This window comes from Carassius carassius, chromosome 1 (assembly GCF_963082965.1).
Source record: "Carassius carassius chromosome 1, fCarCar2.1, whole genome shotgun sequence".
NCBI lineage: Eukaryota > Metazoa > Chordata > Actinopteri > Cypriniformes > Cyprinidae > Carassius > Carassius carassius.
The window spans coordinates 21,643,655-21,666,373 of record NC_081755.1 but is presented as its reverse complement, the minus strand read 5'-3'; the positions used below and the strand labels follow the sequence as shown (position 1 = coordinate 21,666,373).

General features: G+C 36.7%; 2 protein-coding genes and 2 gene segments (V, D, J or C); 1 reads left to right on the top strand and 3 right to left on the bottom strand.

Moving 5' to 3' along the window:
* Positions 1 to 375: 375 nt before the first annotated feature.
* LOC132141503 (ADP-ribosylation factor-like protein 16) lies at positions 376 to 3,870 on the bottom strand. Its single transcript, XM_059551058.1, has 5 exons — positions 3,657 to 3,870; positions 3,455 to 3,513; positions 2,486 to 2,602; positions 1,989 to 2,104; positions 376 to 1,908 (listed from the first exon to the last, which is right to left on the bottom strand). The coding sequence occupies exons 1-5, from the start codon at positions 3,715 to 3,717 to the stop codon at positions 1,734 to 1,736; spliced, it is 528 nt and encodes a 175-aa protein (XP_059407041.1). The 5' UTR covers positions 3,718 to 3,870; the 3' UTR covers positions 376 to 1,733.
* A 1,577-nt stretch (positions 3,871 to 5,447) lies between these two features.
* LOC132110416 (Ig lambda chain C region-like) lies at positions 5,448 to 6,009 on the top strand (the record flags this gene model as incomplete). The annotated part of the segment is given in 1 exon segment: positions 5,448 to 6,009. A coding segment is annotated over 1 exon segment (384 nt), but the record flags the coding sequence as incomplete, so codon positions are not given.
* A 532-nt stretch (positions 6,010 to 6,541) lies between these two features.
* Positions 6,542 to 7,000, bottom strand: LOC132109633 (immunoglobulin lambda variable 3-10-like). The segment is given in 2 exon segments: positions 6,542 to 6,879; positions 6,961 to 7,000. Coding segments are annotated over 2 exon segments (378 nt in total).
* Positions 7,001 to 11,630: 4,630 nt separating this feature from the next.
* Positions 11,631 to 20,177, bottom strand: LOC132110847 (germ cell-specific gene 1-like protein). Its single transcript, XM_059517898.1, has 5 exons — positions 19,651 to 20,177; positions 17,005 to 17,052; positions 15,985 to 16,137; positions 12,632 to 12,743; positions 11,631 to 12,264 (listed from the first exon to the last, which is right to left on the bottom strand). The coding sequence occupies exons 1-5, from the start codon at positions 19,949 to 19,951 to the stop codon at positions 11,985 to 11,987; spliced, it is 894 nt and encodes a 297-aa protein (XP_059373881.1). The 5' UTR covers positions 19,952 to 20,177; the 3' UTR covers positions 11,631 to 11,984.
* Positions 20,178 to 22,719: the final 2,542 nt, after the last annotated feature.

Genomic DNA, 22,719 nt, shown 5'->3' with positions numbered 1-22,719 from the left:
TGGTATCTGTGAAATCCTGATGGGTCACCGACACCAGAATGACAGATATAAGCGACTAAGATTTTATGGCCAATAATTTAAGCAGCAAAATGTAAAGTATAAATAATGATTTTGTAATATTGGGCAGTGACTGTTGAATGACTAGACTTCCAGCAAGAGAATGTACTTCCCGTGGTGTTCAGATTGAACTGATGCCACATACTAGCAGAATGTACGAATGTGAGACTGTTGCACATGTTGCTCATCAAATACAAGGATGAAGATGAGAATGAATCACTCGTTTGGTTTGTGTTTGTTTATGGTTCATGCGCTCTACCTCTGGATGGCTTTTTCTTAAATATATGAAAACAATGCTAGTCAAATATTTGGATGCACATACTCATAATTTATTCTTTTTTCCACATTTTAGAAAACTATGAAATGATACAAATTGAAGAATGGAAATTGTGTGACCAAAATGTCTCATATAGTCTACACTACACGTCATAATCACACAGGGATATTACACAGGTTTGTATTGTGTTGTAAACATGCAGTAGACAGACTTTGACCCTTTTGCTTTGTCTTGCACCGATCGAATAAGATGACAACTTTTTTATAACTTTTATAAAACAAATCTCTAGATATCACCCCCCCCCCCCCACATTTGTCTGCCCTGCATGACGTTTTTTCTGTTGTTTCTCTATCTAAACATGCTCTAGACTGAAGGTTCCCTAATTAGGGTCTGCGGGCCAATGTTAGCCCCTGATGCCCTTCGATTTGACCAATCATATCATTAGTCTTTTTAACATTTATTTTTTGCATCGAGATGTAGAGAATATAATAGAGAAAATAATAATACTTGGAGTGCTCAATAAAATGTTTATTTTTGGCCACTCTTAGTAAAATATTTGGGCTCTTCTGCGTTGGTTTTTCTACGCAAAGACATGCTAGATGAATGTTTTTAGCATCTCACCCATGACATAGTTCCAGTCCTGGATTCTGATTGGTTAAGCCACGTTTGAAGCTGTTGTAAAATACTCTTCTAACATACACGCTTTTGTTTACGTCTGTGTGTTGCTTGGCAACCACTTTGATGCAATCACAACCGTTTCTGAGGAACTACATTGTTTGGTGGAAGAAAGTTTTTTTTAATTAATATCATTAAATTTTATTTGCTTTGCTTTATTTCTGAAACCTTGCTATGAATATGGAACAACCGTTTTATAAAAGCATTAAGCCCCAAGAAGCTGTGGTTTACAGTACATTTACAACAGCTAAGAGAGTGCTCCGTGTCGTGCCTAAACAATGCCCTTAGCTGTTATAAATTCACTGTAAACCACAGCTTTTTGGGGCTTAATGCTTTATTATAGGTCTTTCTTTTTACTTCCCCATTCCACTGACTACATCTCACATGAACGGCTGCTTATAGTTTAGATTCTTTATCTTGAAAAAACGCAATATTCCTGCACTTCAAACTAAACTTTAATATAGATTTTGGAACAATTCTTCCACATAAACTGTTAACCAGCGCACAGGAAGTCATACAGGTCTTTAACGACATGACGGTAATCAAAAGTTCTCCAGTTCTTCTACATTTTTTCCCAGCTGTTTCTCAGATTAGTGTGTTTGCACAAACATGTGGCGTGGGACCGAGCTGAGCTCAAAGCCATGAGAGGACTGAACATCACAAGTGTATCGCCACATCACATCTGTCTGATGTTTGTTTCCTGTGATGTAATATTAGTTCTCATCTATCCTGTATCATGAGAGCGGTGTGAAAACAGCCAGCTGAGCAGCTCCTGAAGGCCCTGTCCGGAGCGAGCGCTGGTCTCTAGTGTTGAGATCGACTGAGGCGCACTTCTAATGATGTCATCCATCCTGAACAACGCCTTCAGCTCCACCAGAGACATGGTGCAAGAAAGATCCCTGAGGAAAGAAGTGGAGTGAGGAGCGCTGGATTCACTCAGTAAAATCAACAAGTGCGAGCGAGAGTGGAGTCAGCTGACCTCTTGTTGAAGAGTACGAGTACAGCAGCAGACTGCAGCGGGTCGGCAGAGAGAACAGACAGCAGCTGGACACAAGACGACGAGATCTGGACGGTGTTGACACTGTCCACCACAAACTGAAATGAGTGAAGAACAAACCCACATCAGACATGAAGAGAAACATGATCACATTGTAAATGTACTTATAGTCTCTCTCAAGGACGCTTTAAAGAAGAGAAGAGAAATACAGACAATACTACAAATAAAGTCCAACAAATAAAGCCATTGTCTTCTGCCAAAAATACATTTTCTCTTATATTTTCATTTCTGTACTGTTTTTTTTTTTCTTCCTGTCACAATATAATTTTTCTGCGTCATGTTTAACTTAATATTTTCTTAATTGTATTCATTCTTTTTCTTTATAGTGTAGAGGGTCAATGCAGAGGGACCTTCTCTTGTAAAGCAAACACAAAATGAACTGCTAGCAGATGAAGAGCTGATGTATTTCTGACACTCACTATAACAGATCTGCAATCGGAGTAGTATTTTGGCCAAATGGGCCCCATACAGCCCCCCAGCTCTCGAACCGTTATCTTCCTCTTCCGGAGTGTGAGGTCTGTGAGGTTGGTGCCGACCTAAAAATACAAAACATAACAAAAACACACAGGTTTAGTTAGCTATATCACCGGATATTACAGATTGTTATAGATTTTATAAACTAATCCCATCCCACACACGAACCCTAACCCTCACACAAGACTTTCTGCATTTTTACAATTAAAATAATGTTGTTTACTGTGTTTATTTTTTATGTCAGTTTTACAAATGAAGACCAGAAGACGTCATAGTTAGATAGATAGATAGATAGTCAATCTCCAGGTTTCTGGAGATTTTGTCAGGTTTAACTCATTTTTGGGTACAGATTTGTCCCAAAAATATGGTTAAGTAGGCACACACAATATTAATCTTTATGACATCTTTAAGTCAACTTGAATCTTTTTTTACATGTATATATATACATATATACACATATATATATATACATATATACACATATATATATATATATATATATATATATATATAAATGCTTTTTTTCTGAATTAACGGTGTATTTTGACCTCAAACTTATATTAATAAATATGCATATTAATAAAAGATTGTAATATATTTATACATTTTGTGTAAAATCTTACACTTAAGATGACAATGTACTAAAAAACCCTAAATGTATTAACCCTGGTACCATGTTTACCGACTATTAAACTAAACTTAATCTAAAACAAATCCAGTTGCAGTGTTTCTCAACGTGTGTATAACTGCAGATCCACAGTGCGTTATACTTGATCTTATCCACAGTCTGTTGTATTCGAGCACTCGATCTTATGTCTTGATCTTATGTCTCGTGCTTGATCTCAGAAGAGCTCTGTCCTGCTGACAGTAACAGTAACAGTGTTATTGAGCAGGACCCAGCAGAAGCAGCTCACCGTGGGCAGCGTGACGGGCGCTTCCCCCAAATCCTCCTGTGCACCCATCTGACACAACTGTTAGTCCAGATAAAGAAGACACACTCATGACAACAGATCAACAGCTTAATAACACCTGCAGCACAAACTGTACTGAGCTAACGATACATTAAGAGAAGCACAACATTAAGTCAGTGGGACTCAATCAGCTGCTGAAGGATATTCTGTAGTCGCTTCAGTAAAAGCGTTTTTCCTGCTCCAGACGCACCGAGCAATAAACACATCGCAGCGATCACTTCACCTGAAGTTACTTCATCAAAACGAGATCACAGATTTCTGTTTTACAAACGACTGACTCCTGAGCATTAAATGGACCGAGTTCCTGTGTCGCCACGACAACGACGTGTTTACACAATAAAAGTCTCCATGCGTCACGAAGGATTCTCTGTCAGTGATTGGCGCCCTCCAGTGATCTGAAGAAGACCGACTCTGTTCAAAAGTTACATTTAGTCTGAGGAAACTACGCAGTAAAGTCTATTATTGTTATAACAGTATGCAAACCAGTAGCAATATACAGTTTTTATAATGGTTTTTCGTAATGATTTTTATACCGTACAAACTGTAGGGGAGAACCGGGGCGAAAGTAACGCGGGACGAAAGTAACAAAGCGATTTTCTCCGAGCCTATTACTGCATTTGCATTCCCAGCTATAACGGTATATTCAGCATTCAATCCTTGATGGTGCTGAGAAATATCACGTGATTTCCTCATCATTTCCCGCAGTTAGGTCGGTAAAACTGTTTTCGAGTACAAAAAGTAAATTATTGAAGCGGTAATTTTTTTTAATTAGTTGTGTTGTTTTTTTTTGTTTCATGTGTCACAGTAATGATCAATCTACAGGTTATTTGATGCTTTAACACATCCTAAAGTTTGCATTATCAAAGTGTTTTAGTATAAAAGTAAATCAGGTTTAAATGCCAGGAGTTCCTGTCGGGACGAAAGTAACAGTTGTTACTTTTGTCCCGCTACAGTGACAAGAAGTATTTATTTTGTTCCGGTACATGCTATTCTGTGAATTTCTGTCTCTTGCATCATTTATTAAAATGTTTATGTCATATTATACCAAAAGAATATGTCTGAGTGAGGGTCAGAAAGACAAACAGTGGTCTGGTTTTATCCAGATGTTTATGAGAGAGCGTTTCTGGACATAGAGTAACATCTGGGCAGCTCCTACTTCGCATTTACCTTAGTTATATTTAGGTTTTAGCCATACCTTAGCTTTTACACCTCCAGCTATGAATTTGCAGTGTTTCCAGATGTTTTAATGCACATTTTGAATTTATGCATAAAAACAACTGGAAGGAAACATGAATAGGCCTACTGTTACATTATGTTTAAAATTTATATTATGCCAATGTAATTTAATTATTATATTGTTCATATCTGAATCTGAATCATTTCTCCATCAATTAAACGTGTAAAGCACACAGTCAGCTGAGCTCGAGCAAGTGTTTCACTTCTGTTTGTGTCTCTCATCTTTTCACTGTTATTACATTTATTTATTACTGTTTTACATATAATTTGCTCAGTGTAGATATAGAAACTCAATATTTTTAGTTAACCTTTGTATTTATTTACAGTTAAATGTGTGAATTCAGTCTCTATAGTTTTATTCAGAGACTCCTGCAGTCTTTCACTTCAGCTTTAACTTTGATCTGTTTTATATATTAGTTGCATCTTATATTCAGCTATTATGAGTAATGTTTCTGATTTAAGGAGCATCAGCTTTGTGTTTAATTTAAGTCATTTCTGTACATTATTTGTGAAACAGCACATGAGAAACTGACCTGAAGTATGACATGCTGTAATAAATCTAAAACTCTTCTTTGTTAGTTCTGTTATAATTATTAAGCATGCAGCTCTCATGATATTAATTGACAAAGGAGTAATTGTTTTAATGCTGAAATGTGAAATATTAGAGATGTGGAGAGTGTGAAATGCAGTCAGACTGTAATATCTGAGTTGTCTGGCAGATGAAGGTCTGTCTGCAGATGTTGATGGTGATTTGTGTTCAGATGCTGCTGCTGATGCTCCAGTGCTGAACATCCTCCGTCCGTCCAGAGAAGAGCTGAGCTCCAGTAAACTCACTCTGGTGTGTCTGATCAATCACATGTCTGGGGCTTTTGCTGATGTGCGCTGGCTTGTGAACGGGAACTCAGTTACTGAAGGCGTCTTCACTGGATCTGCTGAACAGCAGCCTGATAAGAAGTTCAAGATCAGCAGTTATTTAAGCATCGAGAGCTCAGAGTGGGACAAAGACACACCGCTGACATGTGAAGCGACTGCTGCCTCAAAAACCACCAGCAAAAGCATCAAGAAATCTGACTGCAGCGACTGAACTGTGTGATCTCCTCTTGATTTATGTCAGAGTCATTCAGTTTGCTTGAGTAGAGTAGAAGAAAACATGGATAGATACTAGTACAAATAAAAAGTATTAGTTGCCTCATTTTCTGAATGTCATTTTATATTTGAATGTACATTATTGTGCTTTATAAACTCAAATAAACTGCATGTTAATCAAACTTTTCCCATTTGTGTCCAGTTTATGCACAAAAGTATATTTTTCAGTTTATTATTTTAGCATCAGTTTATGTTAAAAAACATGTTTGCAATTAGAATAGAAAACAATTTTATTTATATGATTTCATTTATTAATAAATAGAAATCAATTAAATATTACTATAATAATAATCATCAATAAAACATTCTATTGAACTCTAGAAACATGAAACTCAAAGTCGTTAGCTAATTCCACAGGACAGATGTTATTTTGAAATGATTCATATATTAATGGTATTAATTTGAGTTTTTTAAAATGTGTCTTTTGAATAGTCTTAAAACCGAAATGTTGAAGTTTATCTTCTGTCAGAGGCAGTGATCTGTGGAGATTTTCTTCAGTCCTGATACACAGGAAACACCTGCTGTTCGGATCAGCTTTCTGTCAATGTTTGATTATTCATATAACATACAGTATCTAATGTGACCGAGTCTGCAGGCAGAAAGCAGAAGTGAATGTGAGCAGTGAGGAGGTTTTTGTCATGCTGTGAATCACTGTGATACGTACTCTTTAGCAGAGCTGTCCCATGTGTAACAGTAATACACTGCAGAATCATCCACATCCACATTACTGATGATCAGACTATAATCTGATTTAGTTTTGTGATTTGAGTTGAATTTAGGAGAGGAGTAGCCGGATCCATATGTAGGAGAACTGTTTGGATGGTAGAAAACTAAGACAAACTGTGGAACTCCTCCATGAATCTGTTTATACCATCGAGCACCACTATCTGTGACGGTGTCCAGATTACAGTCCAGCGTGGCCGTCTGTCCTTTACTCAGCGTGAGGACTGGAGGATTCTGGGTCACCACTATTACACCACTGACACCTGAAAAAGACAGAAACTATGAAAGTGAGCTGAAACACAAGCATGCTTTAGAAGAATCTCTTAAGGATCTGAGGTTCACACATGTGCAAGCAGTGATGAGAAGGCAGAGTTTTATCAGCATGTTTCTCTCTGTGAGTATCTGCCCTCAGTGTTTTATGAAGTACTGTACAGAGAGAGAGAGAGACAGAGATTATTTAAGAGCGGTTTGTGGGAGGAGCCTCTGACAGCCAATCACTGCCAGTCTCATATTCTGGAAAAATCCTAATTAGCCTGTTACAGGGCTGACAAAACCAAAGAGCAATAGAGGGTAAAATTAATATTACTACGCCCATTAATTCAATAGTTTTTCTTTTTAATTTGTTGTGTATGTGTTGTCCTTGTTATGGTTGTTATTATTATTATGTACAAATAAAATCAAATCAAGTAATGCAAACTTCACCATCGGTTTATTCAATATTTAAGCAATTTATTATTTCTGATGAAAACAAAACTTTCAATTCTTTCATCATTAAAAACTGGATTGCACATTTGAATTCAATTTATTTGTGTTTTATTGCTGATTTGCCCAAAATGAAAACTTCCTGAATATACACTATATATTTTAAGACTATTATTGCCCCCATGCCATCCAAGATGCGGATGAGTTTGTTTCTTCATCAGAACAGATTTGGAGAAATGTAGCATTGCATCACTTGCTAATCAATGGATCCTCTGCAGTGAATGGGTGCCGTCAGAATGAGAGCCCAAACAGCTGATAAGCACATCACAATAACCTCCAGTCCATTAAGCAAAATCTGCACATTTGTAAGAAACAAATCCATTATTAAGACATTTTTAACCTCAAACCTCTGCTTATGGCTAAAATTACGAGTCTTCTTTTCATATTATTGCTTTCTCCAGTGAAAAAGCCATCTTGCCTGAATCAGGTGACAAGTATGCCGTGTACAAGCAAAAACAGTCCAAAAAATTCCGGAAATGTTGGGACTTTTTTTTTTTTTTTTTGAATAAAATGAAAACTAAAAGAATTTCAAATCACATGGGCCAATATTTTATTCACATTAGAGCATCGATAACATAAAAAATGTTTTTATGCACAAAATGAGCTCATTTCAAATTTGATGCCTGATGCAGGTCTCAAAATTGTTGGGACGGGGTCTTGTTTATCATGGCGTAGCATCTCCTCTTCTCCTCTTCAAATTTTAACCACTGATCTGCATATAATTATATGTTCTCTATATGATCAGTGGATAAAACTCGTGTTTGAGTTCATGTTTTAGTTCAGTGTCTCTCAACTCTGAAACTGCGAGAGGTTTTTGTACGAGTGAAGATGTGAAATGTATCACTGTTGTCACGATCATTAGATGGAGTGCGCATGAACTTCAGTAGAGGGCACTCCACTCAGGACCATTCCACCCATCAACCACCAGATGTCACTTGGACACCCGAACTACATTCCCCATGAGTCACTGCATCACAATCACCTTGCCACACCTGCACCTCATTCATCAGCCAATTTCCTTGCCACACCTGCACTTCATTTACACACACATAAAAGCAGCACAATCACTCTCACTCACTGCGAAGTCTTGTTTAGCCTGCCTGACATTTTTCCCGTGTATTATCTTGGATTGTTTAAACCGACTCTGCTGCCTGCGCTGATCTCTGCTTGTTACCGTTACTGATTCTGGATATCCCTAACACACATTACAATTGTTTTATGACTGCAAGTCTTTCTCCTCAAATGCTATTGAGCTTCAAATTTGTGTTTGAGCCCATGTGAAAAAGTAGCACAATTTACATATGATTTACAGTTTATTTTAATAAATATCAAACATTCAATTCAATTGTGCATTAAAGATGACACCTACATGAACAATTACAGTTGTTTTTATGACTGTAAGTCATTCTCTTCAAATGCTACTGATGTTACAAAAGGGTATACCAATATCGCATGTAACTTTAGAGACGGTCCCTAAATTTGAGACTCGAACGTCCAACGTCAAGCCAACTTCATTTTTTCATAGTTTTCTTCTCTCTGCGCTGGATTGGTGATGTCCTTTACCCAGGCATAGATGTCCATCCATCAATTATGAACATTCAGCCGCAAACATGAGGTGCGAGCGTTCGCAAGCGCGGATGGGAGAATGGTGCAGGTTTTTAAAAAAAGAATTTCACAATCACTCTCACTCACTGCGAAGTCTTGTTTAGCCTGCCTGACATTTCCGAGCATTTTTCCTAGTGTTTGTTGTTCCCGTGTATTATCTTGGATTGTTGGATTAAACCGACTCTGATTCTCTGCTGCCTGCCCTGATCTCTGCTTGTTACCGTTAATGATTCTGGATATCACTAACACACCTGACACCGTTCCTGATTTCTGCCTGTATGACCATTCTCTTAATAAAATTCTGCACTTGGATCCTAACGCCTCTGACTCCTCGTTACAACTGTGGTGTTCGGCCAAGGAACAAAACTCAATGTAATCGGTAAGTAAGCTTTAATCTTGACTTTAGTTCAGATACATGATTTATTTTTATGCGTTTTATGTATTATTTTTGGACAGTCAATACAAATTACAATATTTTTGCTCAACTTTTGAGTTTCTGTGTATATATATATATGCTGTATACATTTAAAATGAATCTTCAAAATAACATTCCAAAATTGTACTTGATGGGAATCATTCTGAAGTGTGTGCAGATGTTTTTAAAGGCTTATTTACAGATCGTCATATGTAGGTATAAAGTTCCTTTTCTTTGTTAATATAGGCCTACTTGTCATTTTCTGGTAAGTGAAAAAATAAGAATATGTTCAGTATTATAAATATAATGTAGTGTTCAATGTCCATTTATCATTTAAATGATCCTTTTAAGTAAATATATTTTGTTATATTGATTATATCTGAAGGAGAGTAAGGCTACTCTGGTGTGTCTGGCTGAGGATATTTCAGTAGCTCTGGTGCACGTCTCCTGGTCAGTCAACGGTCGCTCCATTACAGATGGTGTTTGTAGCAGTGCCACTGAGAAACAGCAACACCTAACACTTTCTTTGTCAACTTATTGTCACCTTATACTAACCCTAAACTACCCCTAAACTTACCCTAACAGTTTACTCTGAGAGTTAATAGACATGTAGCTGCAAATGAATGAGAATTATTTGACATGTTACTTATAGTTAATAAAATGTCTAAAGTGGACTATCAAAAGTATCCCAGTTTTATAATGTTGAAAGCTGAGTGAAAATGTCAGATGTTTTGTCTTTATTTCTGTTCATGTTATGTGAACTGTGTGACTTCAGTAGGCTACTTCATATAAGAAAATGAATATGAATATGTTTGGTTTTGGTTCTGCAATTAAAAATCTTTGGCATGACATTAGTTTGCATTTTCTTTCATGCAGAACGCATGACTCTCATTCAGGATACACCTGCACCATGTGCCTCATATTTTTAGCTTTATGTAAATCAGGTCCCCTGAGCTCAGATCTTGAAATACAGAAACATAGGATAGGAATCATAAGCTGCAAGTGACAGATAATATAGGGTATATTAATATACCCACAAAACCATAAGTTTCATATTATTAGACTATTATAAAAATAAGATGCTCAATCAATGCTGTTATTTTAATCACATTTTCCTTTGCACTGATATCTTTCTGTAATGTACAGTTCAGACCATCTGTTAACACAGTGAACTACATATAGAATTTTGAAATAGTTTGATTTAGGTAGAATTATTTTTTTTTTTTTTGACTGAAGAATTTTAGTAATAACTTACATCATGGCAGATCTTTCATGATTTCGGGCGCACTGACCCTTAATGAGAATGCTGATAAATCTATAGATGCGTCCCAAATCGCTTCTATTAAGTTTTAGTATTAATAGTGCGAGTAGTGCGTTCACACTGAAAATTTTAAAAAGAAAAAGTGCATTTTAAATACCCGGATGATGCACTTAAATAACCAGCTTTAATTACGTAACGAAAGGGGGAGGACTACTTCGATTATGATGACAAAGTAACCTTATATCATACATGGTTGAGTGTATATAGTGCATAAGTATGAGTGCATAGTGTATGTGCGTCATTTGGGACGCAGCTTATGTGTATTTGGGACGCAGCTTATGTGTGTAGGCTAGGGTTAAATTATTATGAGAGAGTAAACAGGTTAATTATTATTTTAATAAAGAAGCGATAGCTATATGCTTGCATCACACGTAAAGTAAAACGTAGCCTAAGAAATTCCCTTCCACCAAAGGCAGAACTAATCCAGAAACCTACGCTTACACCAGTAAGAGATACATACAACAAGTGCACCTACAAGACGGTTTGTGTTGACATCAGTCTGTAATAAATGTGGCACTGTTTTACAGGGGTCTTTTTTCTGCCAGAGGCACTGAGACGTTGGTCCAGAAGATGGCGTCCTTCACTGTGGTATGGCGACGCCTTGAAAAATTCATTAATAGGAAGAGTTCATTGTCGAACTGATAAATGCAGCAATTAATTTTAAAATAAATACAATAAATACATTTTGAAAATGTGTGGTAATGCCCTTGGTTCAAGAGTATGTGACATGCCGTCGATCATCAGAGAAAATGATTTGCCTCGTTACTCAATAGTGCTACCTACTTTGATTTAGGCTACTCCATTTTTAAACAACCATGTCTTTTTTAAATTAAAACTTAACACTGTATTTTTGATCAAATAAATGCAAACCTTTTTCAAATAAACCAACTTTAAATGTGTCTTTTGTCTGTGACCATTTTCTGTTTAATGGCTTTGTCATATGAGAAAGTGACTGTTTAATACTGATTCACGGCATTGTTTTGAAGTAGCCTACTAATAAAAGATTTTGTCCAAACCAACAAAAAAATCAGCACAAATCAGCAGCCATGTTTCAAAACACACCTAACCAGCATTTGCTGGATTTTTCAATATTGTTTCCTTTAAAAATCTGTTATCAACACATGAATAAGGTTCACAAGTACACAGTGCGTCTTGTCAGAACAGAAGCACTGATAGTTCAGTCCATACTCTGTACACCTAAGCCCAATGATATATGATATAAATGCACAAAAAAGGTCCATGTTCAAGAGGAGCAGCATGAATTTTCAGCAGTATTCTCTGTCCCAGTTGTCCAGTATTGTGGGGTTGAAGCAGGATTGTTCACTGCTGTTCACATACAAGGCAGCGTGTTGGTCTGCTTGCTCTTGTAATGAAGTGATGTACCATAAGTCTTCTGGCACATCCAGCTCAAGGATCCTCTGCTTGATGCGCTGATTCTTCTCAATGGTCCTCCGCTTGAACTTAAACTCAATGATAGTTTTGGTGTAATGGTTTAGAGCCGTGACTGCTGAGCCCATGCAGGTGCCAAACGAGCCCCACGCCAAACTGACAGAAAGAGTCGAGGAGCATGATAAATGATCACATGTAACATTATTACCAAGCATTAAAATAATATGGAATTGAAACTTTTGAATTCCAAACATTTTAAACATTACCGAGATATGTACATTTATAAGGGAAAGTACATATTTTGTGTGCTGTTTTTCATCATTGCAATCATTTATTTATTTATTTGTGCAGCAGTTACTATTTTTCATCGAGTGCAGTTTGATGAATTGTATTAAACCCAATCAGTTTGGTCTGCAAACATCACAATATATTTGAATTGTAATAATAGTATATGCCACTCACAATATGTAAAATAATAATAATATTGGCCTTTTATTTGTAATGTGTCATATGTTAAACTTACAGATATGACCAGCTGTAGTCCCATGTCTTAGGTCTCCAGTCTTCTGGACCCATCTGGACAGCCAGCTGGAAAGCTGTGGTGAACATCATATGTGCAACCATCCCGAAAAGGCCTGGGTCACAGAACATTTACAGAGCATGAGTTGTCATTTTTGCCTTTATCCTCAAGATGTATAAATAAACTCTAATATGACAGATTTGTTATGTTGATTATAGGTTGAAACCCATTAAACATTAAAAGTGAATATTCCAGAAGACGCTGCTGCCACTGCTGCCATGCACATACGCATCATATGGCAGGTGCAGCTGTGCATCGGGTGTGTTCCTGACCATTCCTACAATCATCAGGATTAGTGCAAATATAGGGGGAGGGAGGATGGTCTCCACTGGCCATGTCACGTACCAAAACCACTAACCCCCACACCAATCCGATTACAGCACAAACCACCAAATCCCCATGCTGTTGGGACAGATCGCTCATTCAAACCAGAGCAGAAAGGCAGCTACGATCCAGAACAACCTCTCACCCAGCCCTGCATACATTCACTGCAAAAAACATCTTTCTTAAAATCATGTTTTCTTTTTTTCTTGTTTTTCAACAAAAATATTTAAATATATGCTTTACACAACATGCAACATATTAGACTTTACTTATTATGCTTAAATTATTTACATACTGGTAAAAAAAAAAAAAAAAAAATATATATATATATATATATATATATATATATATATATATATATATATATATATATATATATAGCCTGAATGCACTGTAAGTAGCTTTGGATAAAAACATCTGCTAAATGCATAAATGTAAATGTAAACTAAGATTATTTTAGTTTAATTTAAGATTTAGGAAATTTCAGGACAAAATGTACAGTGATTTTGGTCCCAGTTTATTCAAGGTCCAATTCTCACTATTAATAAACCATTAACTATGTTTGTGTTCAGTAGGATTCTAGTTAATAGGTCCCTATACTAAAGTGTTACCGTGATTTTAAAAACGATTTGCACATTCTTTCCCCACTATTTTACTGTATACTCAACCTGAAAAAAAAGTATAGTAGTGTCAATGTTGGCCATTAGTGAGGGCAATGATTTTTTGATGCATTAAAGGGATACTCCATCTTAAAATGAAAATTGAATTGAAAATGTTGTTTCTAACCCATGAAAGCTTTAAGATATTTGAATGAAAACCAAGAGGCTTGTGACTGTCCCATTCACTGGCAAGTAAGTTACAATGTCAGGGTAAAGAAAAGTATTTAAGACTCTGTCAGAATAATTCATCTGCCATCAGTGGTTCAACCTTAATGTTTTGAAGCGCCAAGAATACTTTTTGTATAAGAAGAACACAAAAAGAACAATTTTATTCAACCAGTAGTCTCCTCTGTCTCTCCGCATCACCGTTGCACCATTTTTGAAAACACCTGCTGAATGCAAACTGCGTACACTCTTCTGTGTCAGCCGCGACACAAGGATGCAACGTTTTCTTTCAAATCTAAGCGTAAATTCATGTAGCAAATATATCCTTGTAGCACGTCTGACACAGAAGACCGTACACAGTTTGCGGAGAGACAGAGGAAAAAAATTGTTGAATAAAGTTATTTTTGTTTTCTTCTCATTCAAAAAGTATTGTCTTCGCTTCATAACATATGGTTTACCACTAATGGTAAAAAACTAAAAACTAAACTAAAAAAGATGTTCCAAAGATGAATTAAGCTGTTACGGGTTTGGAACGACATGGGGGTAAGTGATTAATGACTGAATCTTTTTTTATTTTGAGGGTGGAGTATCCCTTTAATTTGTTGTTGTAAGCAGCCCTGCAGTGCGGGACTCCTTTTTTTCTGACATCAAACAAACAAATACATATAGAATTATTATTATTATAATTATGCTTTGTTTTTCATTTAAATGCACAATAAAGAAATAAAAATAGTGCAGAACTTGTCTCAGGAAGGCATCGCTGACCCATCATTGCTCTCTGGAAAGTATTGGGAACATGTGGAGTTGGATTTGTGCTGTATAATCTCTGACTGGCAGGAGTTGAACTAGCAGGATTTTTGGCTTTCCTGGCAAATGAGCATTCAAGAGGGACTAATGTTCCTCTGTCTGTTTTTACTGAAAATGTGAAAGCAAGAAGCATAAATGGACATTTGTTACTTTTCTAGGAAATGCAGCCACCTGCAGTTGTGTTTTAGTTAAAGGGTCACATCATGGAAAACAGGATGCTAAATGCTCTTTCACAACACCTTTGATGGACAGTGTATGCTGCAAAGCCTGTGACATTATCAGTGCATTAAAGTAACAGTTCCCATAAACATGAAAATTCTCTCATCATTTACTCACCCTTAATTTTTTTTAAAGATAGTATTTAAGAATCTAGGGATGATTTGAGGATTTACTGTCTCAGGATGCTTAGTCGAGTGATAAATACCATGTACATGTTGATATAGTACACAGTATATACAGTGGTGGCCAAAATTGTCATAACACTTGCCATATTTAAGAGGTTTCCATAGTTTTTTGTTGAATTGGCCATTACATTACCCATAAAAGTAAATTGCTCAACTATTGCCAGGACTACCTGCGATGAAAGGAATCTGCTGGAACATTGAAAATGATGGACAGGCCCCCTCAAAGTTCAGACCTCAACCCCATCAAACAAATTTGGGGCGAGTTGGAAAATAAACTGGACAGATCTATTGTACATTTAAAGGAAAGCCTTTGGCTTGAGTTGCAGAAGGCATGGGATAACATTAGTGTTGAAGTTCTCAGGAAATATACTGAGACTATGCCAGAGAGATGTGCTGCTGTAATTGTTGCAAAAGATGGACATACCATATATTACAGTTAAAAGTGGATAAAAACAGTACGACTCACTTCGACTCACTTTATCTGATATCTGTTGTCCTCAGAGCAACCGTCTGCATGTTTCATGAACATTATGAAATTAAACCATGCTCTGGAGGCAAAAAAATTTCAATATTTTCAGATCTGTCAGGTGTAACAATTGTGGCCATCACTATATATATATATATATATATATATATATATATATATTTATGGGCCTTGAATGTGGTAGTTACACTGCTGTCTATGGAGGGTCAATCAAACAAACAAACAAACAAAAAAAAACTCGGATTTCATCAAAAATGTCTTAATATGTGTTCTGAAGATGAACAAAGGTCTTATGGGTTTGGAATGACATGAAGGTGAGTAATTGATGACAGTTTTCATTTTTGGGTCAACTATCTCTTTAAACTAAAGTAAAACTGTTTGTTTAAAACAGCCCTTCAGTATGTCCCGTCCCAAAAAAGCTCATCAGTTTTTTAATTTATAGAAATAAGTTACCTGAGAGAGCAGTGCACAGTGCTGCAAAGGCATTGAGCTTGAGTCTGTTTATCAAGTTAAAGCATGGACACATCTCTATCACCATCAGAGCTCCACCGGTGAACAGCAGAGCAATGTACAGACACTCAGCTACAATACACAGCCAGAGCACTCCTGAGAAAGAGACACAAACACACAGAGAGAGAGAGAGAGATTATATTTCTTGATTTATCATCCGAGACACTGATGTCCTGTTGCTTTTACACATCATTTTTATTTCATTTACATTCCATTTGAATATATTAACATAAACATATGCTTTCATTACGAGGTGGCTGCTACAAAGCATAAACTGCCAGATGGAATAAAGAGCAGAGCTAATACAATATATCTTATTAATATTTTTTAATTTATCAGACGTAAATATTAAACAAGCTACCATAATAATAGTTTCTTCAATACATGATGAGCATACATTCATGTTCACCTCCTTTGTTATTGTCATCTTAGACAATATATATTTATAATAGCAATAAAATGATGTGTTCTTTTTCTTATTTTCTAGGGCACTTTCATACAAAGATAATATTACAAAGATAATTTAATGCACCTTTAGGTTACTTCAGTTGCTAAACTCTTTATGCCCTCACAATTATTCAAGTTCAAACGCACTCTTGAAAAATGATCTTGTGTACAGTGGTGTGTTTATAAAGAATTTGTGGGCCCTTATACACAAGTGGACAATTGGGGCCCTCACCTCAGTTGAAATAACTTTCTTTTCGGGGGCTTCCTGGCACATGGTGCCCCATGCAATTGCGTGGTGCCTAAACACATACTGCTTGTGTAGGAAGTGTTTGGGTGGTTTTACTGTGTGACTTTGATAAAACCAGTGCCTGTAATGGAACTGTGTAAATTCATTTTAGGGTGACAATACAGAGAATTTAAGATTTGATCAGCAATCAGTAATAGAAGCTCATTTGTGAAGGATAATGCATGTTTTTTGTTCATATGAATAACATGTAACACTTGTTACTTACCCACCTATTTCATGATCTGGTGCGATCTCTAAAAAGCTCCTGCAGTTAAACCCTATAAAGAGAAAAGGTTTTGGTGAACACTTGCTACTGTTTCCACATGTGAATAACACATTTAGCAATGAACAACAATATGTACATTATTGAGCAAATGATAATTTTAATTTATAAATAATTAACGCTAATGTTGAATGTAAATTAATGCATGTTCATTATGTGTAACCTAATGCTCTATTTCATAGGTTCACCTAATGCTGCGTTATGGGAACACCTTCAGGTGTGACGGTTGTCTGAAGCCCATGTACAGTAGAGAGTGTATTGCAGTTTGAGAATGCTGATGGAGAAGCATATCATAATGCAAATTTGGCAGTGAAATTGGTTTGTCACTATACAGTTGACCTGAAGAGCATTTACTTTCATATTCAGGTCAATCAGAAAAGTTTCTCAGGTTTGCTTTAAAGCATACCAATTCTTCCTGCTTCCTTTCAACCAAGCCTTAGCACCTTGCCCAATTACAATGGTCCATTGGTTTCATTTATGGCATTTATTTGTAGACCTTCCTTTTCCATTGGCTAACTGTAGCACATTCTAGGGACTTGCTGTCAAGACTTTTGAAGTCTGGGGCCAAAGTTGGATCCCTGGAGGAGTGTCCTACTGCAGAGCCAGCAGTCCATGTTTAGGGGAAGTATTAGCCTTAAACTTGATGCAGACATGGCTGAATCCTGCTTGTGTTCAGTCATCTCGGACCTGTCCCTCTGAATACTTTCAGAACAGGACAGGACGTCAATGTGAGTCTGATTTTAAGATTCTTGGGTAAGCTGCTTCACCAGTGACTCTTGGGCTTTCTCAGTGCATGAGGGTCACAAGTAGATGCTATCAGAGCCTCATCATATGGACACAATGCCAGCTTGAGAAATTGAGGTGATTCTCTATGCAGAGTCTGTCACCGTGAGTCAAATACCTCAATAGTAGGCAGTAATGCAGTCTACTAATGCTTCAAAACCATCAAAGTTTGGATCGGTGGGCATGTCTCATTGCACATAAAGATGGAGATGCTGGCATTGGTCTTTCATCTGGGCTGACAGTGACCATTTTTGATACAAGGGCTCCCTCCACTAGGATGTTTTGTACTCTCAAATGGAAGCTATTTGAATCTTGGTGTGGGAATGGCAACTTGGACCCAGTTTTTTTTCTCCCAGTTTATGTGGGGGACAAGATGGTTGATACTCTTCTGGCATGGTTGTGTTCTGTCCTGGGAACTACCTGTGGTTTTAGAAGAGCTCACTGGGTCTCGGTTTGAACTGTTGGAGTCAGCCCTGATAGGTTTCGGGTTTCTCTCATGTTGGTACTGTTTATGGTTTTAACATTGCAAAAGTGTACCAGAAATGTGATTTCACTCGTCTATGAGCCTCATAGTTTAACTTCATAGTCAATAAACTGATAAACTGATAGTTAAACATGGTTTCAACACAAGACATGTGAATTGACTCTTTACCGAGAGATTGACTGACAGACGATCTGACCAATCATGGCCAAGCCAATCAAGGCATTTTATCCGACAAACAAACCAGACAGGAGAGCAGATTAATATCGGTGGACTTGAACTTGAAAAATGGTGTGTACTGAAATCCTTTCGCAGTTGAAACCAGTTACCTTCTGATGTTTATTCATGTTTATTTTGTGCTATAGTAAAAATGAATAGATGATCAGTTCATGTGCCATTTAAACTGAGACAATTCAGCAATCTGTTACGACACATTAAAGAGCCACAAAACTGTATTTAAACGGCATGGCTTGTTGGACATAGCAGGGGGACGGGTCTTTGCAAAAGGTCAGTTGGTGCCTAGGACTCTGTCTGTATGTCTGAAAGGGGGTTTATTCAAATTGCTAGCTATCAACTTAGAAACCAGCTACATATTGAAACAGCTCACTGCATGACACAGTTTCAGACTCAGACAGCCCATGACAAACTGGCTGCGTGTTTTCTTTTCAGCTGGCATTCACACCACAAACCTGACTTAAAAGCTAAAAAAGCGCAACTTTCATTAGATGTCCCCTTTAAGAAAGACATTAATATATGTACTGTACAAGTTAACATAAACAAAGATTAACTAATGCTGCATCACCCCAGAAAAAAAGGGGGGAAAAAGAATGAATTAATTTCTTACTTCTAAGATATTCTGAAAAATTGGGACAACCAAACAGTTTCTGTTCCACAGCATTTTTTCTTACTACGGAAGGCAATAGTGACTACAACTCTTTGGTAATCCACATTCTTCCAAATATCTTATTTTGTGTCCAACAGAAGAAAGAAACTCACCAAGGTTTAAAACAACTTGAGAGTAAATGATGACAAAATTAAAATTTCGGCATGACTATATCTTTTTAACAATTTTATTTACTGATTTTTACAAACAAACATTAATTTCTTCTGAGTCCAGTCCCAGAGCTGGAACATGTTCTAATACTGACCGAGTATTTTGGCATTGGGAAGTCAAGTCTTTGATGGGATATTGTCTGTTACATTTTGACAAAAGAAACACTGTCCAAACCTGCTTTCACTTTTACCAGTCACTAGAGGAACCTTCTCCTAAATTACAACCCTATGTGCAGGCAGTCCAACCATGAGAAAGAGCCAGTGATGTCGTCTTACCTATTAAGTCCACGGATTGTTCGCAGGAGAACCAGATTCCTGTGTGGAACTTCCTCATGAGGAACTTCTCCTCTCCGGTCTCGTAGATGTACTGCACCAGCCGCGTGTCGTTGGTGTTGGAGCTGTTAAAATGGATGCAGTATGTCTGCTTGGCTTTTACCGGCCCCATGCAGAAAGGCTTCACTACCTTCCTGGTCCCCTCACACCAGTAGCTAGTGGTGACTGCTGAGACCGCCAAAGCAAATGCCACATAGTTGAGCGTGAGAGCCAGGGATGCTCTCTGAGCACTCTGTATACCCATAGTGCTCCAGGAGGCACGAGGAGACAAGCAATCCTGACTTCGAGGTCCTTGCTTCAGACATTCAACCTCTTTGTAATTGGTATCTTCAGGATTATTGGGTTTTGCTGATCTGTACTTTCTTCTCCTTGATAGACCAACTGAACGAGAGCAGAGCTTTCACAAATGACAGCTGCTCTACTACTTGATGTCTATCTCTAATGCTATAAGGCTGTTATGTTTCGCTCTAACTAACCCTACAGTCCCCCTCCCAACCCATGATTCCCTTCCCCCCATCCTTTTCACTGATATTATTTCAAAGGGCAAATTACATGTGAGACCTTGGTTTTGTTCGTCCATCTAAACCCATAGCTTATTTTCATGAGCATAGCAATAATGCAGATTATCAATCAGATTATTCTTCAATCTGATGCAGGGCTGTTTGCCAGCGTCTCAGTGGAAACTTCCCCCATTTTTCAAGACTTTCAGATTTTTGAACAATCATTTACAGTAAAAAAAAAAAAAAAAAAAAAATCTGTAACATCTTTGATGCTGTGAAGAAGCTCTTACATCTTTTTGTGCATGCACGAACACGCACACACACACAGTTTATACTGTATATATATATGTGTGTGTGTGTTTGTGTTTGCACACAAAGCAAATCCTGTCCTATTTGGCAGATGGATGACTGATGCAGGATATTTCATACATATATAGGGAAACAGCTGTGGCAAATATGATTAGGGGCTGACAGATGTCAGCTTAAATGGACTCTCATCCAAGACCTCAAGGGCTTATGTAATAAATTGTAATTTAACATTTATTATTCTAGAATTTACAAACAATCCAGAGGAGAATAAAGAGATTAGCATTGCATTTTTAGTAAATGCTTAGATGTTTGTTGTTATTTACTCACCTTCATGTGGAACACAACATGAGATATTTAGCTAAATGTCCATGCAAAATACCATACAATGGAATTCCAATAAGACTTTAGGAAACACATATTTACTATTAACTAAGATTCAATAAACTCCCAATTCACTGCTTATTAATAGTTAGTAAGGTACAGTAGTTGTTAGTTAAAGTATTGGGAAGGATTAAGATACACGTATCGACATATGGCCATACAGAACAAGGCATTAATATATACTTTATACGTATTAATAAACAGCCAATATGCTAGTAATATGCTTACTAACAAGTAGTTAATAGTGAGAACTGGTCCTTAAAATAAAATTCCTTTTATGTAAAGATTTAGTTTTACTCTTCCCCCAGAGCCAGACTTTTCATCTTAAACTAAACAAACTATGAAAATCCATCAGAAAAATGTGAATTATAACATTTAAAAGTATGATAATTGGAAATAAACCAATTCAGTGTTAAATATCAGTATATTCAGCTTGCCCACATTATTATTTATATCAATTATTTAGAAAATTAACAACAATGTAAAGAGCTTTAGATGAAGAGCTGTGAATTGAAATCAAAGTAAATATCTAAGCAGAATGCGTTTGGTTATCATTTCAAGTTAAGCTGTAATTTTACCAAAAGTGTAATAATTCACATTTAATATGGCTTTGAGTCTTGCTCACCCATTTTTGCTTGCACTATATTGTATAGCCTGTAGTAGATGAACAAATAAATGTTACAGTGATTGAGATATTAAAGGTACAGCAGAGTATTATTATTATTATTATTATTATTATTATTTTGTTAATAACAACTTACAGTCGTGGCCAAAAATATTGCCCCCCTTGGTAAATATGATCAAAGAAGGCTGTGAAAATTGATCTGCATTGTTAATCCTTTTGATTTTTTATTTAAAAAACTCACAAAAATATATCCTTTCATTGGATAATAAGAATTTAAAAAGGGGGGAATATCATTATGAAATAAATGTTTTTCTCAAATATTCATTGGACACAATTATTGGCACCCCTAGAAGTTTTTATGAGTAAAATATCTCTGAAGTATATTCGCATTCATATTCAAAATTTTGAGCACTCCAGCATGATTATAAACATGAAATTATCCAGCCACGGCTACCTGTTTCACAGAAATATAAAGAGGAGGGAAAACAAAGTCCAAATTCTCTTAATCATCCATCACAATGAGAAAAAGAATATATTTCTGATGTGCAGCTAAAGATAATTGAGCTTCACAAATTAGTTAAGTGGCTTTAAGAAAAGAGCTAGAGCAGTAAAAATTTCCCATTTCCAGCATAAGGGCAATATCTGCCTGGAAGAGGACGAGTCTATATCGCCCTAATGCATGGTGAGAAGGAGAGTTTGAGTGGCTAAAGACTCTCCAAGGATCACAGCTGGAGAAATGCAGAAAAAGTTGACTCTCGGTTTCAGAAAACCTTTAAAAAATTGTCAAACAGAACCTACATCACCACATGTTGTTTAGGAGCCACAGCCTTCTTTATTCATATTTACCAAGGGGGGCCGATATTTTTGGCCACGACTGTACATTTCAATCTGTTCCTCCGAAAAAGATATGGTACGATTTCTGAAAACTTGGAATATAGTACACATGTTGCATCACTTAATGTTCATTCACTCCTCAACAAAAGCAGCATGAACATTCTGCTGAATGTTTGTTTTTATGATCCAAAGAAGCCAGGTGAGTAAATGATAACAGAAAATGTAATTTTTACACAATACATTACAGTAGGCTATAATAATTACATTTAGTTTTTTTTTTTTTCTTCTCCAATGCCATTTCACATGAACAGGTGACAAGGATGCATCCTAGAGGATAAAGATTGGAAATATAGGGGAAAAAAA

Coding starts and splice junctions, on each gene's coding strand:
- LOC132141503 (XM_059551058.1), bottom strand. CDS start 3,717: ATGTGTTTATTGCTCGGTGCGTCTGGAGCAGGAAAAACGCTTTTACTG. Junction 3,514..3,656: donor TTTACTGAAGCGACTACAGA/ATATCCTTCAGC, acceptor ATCTGGACTAAC/AGTTGTGTCAGATGGGTGCA. Junction 2,105..2,485: donor CCGATTGCAGATCTGTTATA/GTGAGTGTCAGA, acceptor CACTCATTTCAG/TTTGTGGTGGACAGTGTCAA.
- LOC132110847 (XM_059517898.1), bottom strand. CDS start 19,951: ATGGGTATACAGAGTGCTCAGAGAGCATCCCTGGCTCTCACGCTCAAC. Junction 17,053..19,650: donor ACAATCCGTGGACTTAATAG/GTAAGACGACAT, acceptor TTCTCTTTATAG/GGTTTAACTGCAGGAGCTTT. Junction 12,265..12,631: donor GACTACAGCTGGTCATATCT/GTAAGTTTAACA, acceptor TCTTTCTGTCAG/TTTGGCGTGGGGCTCGTTTG.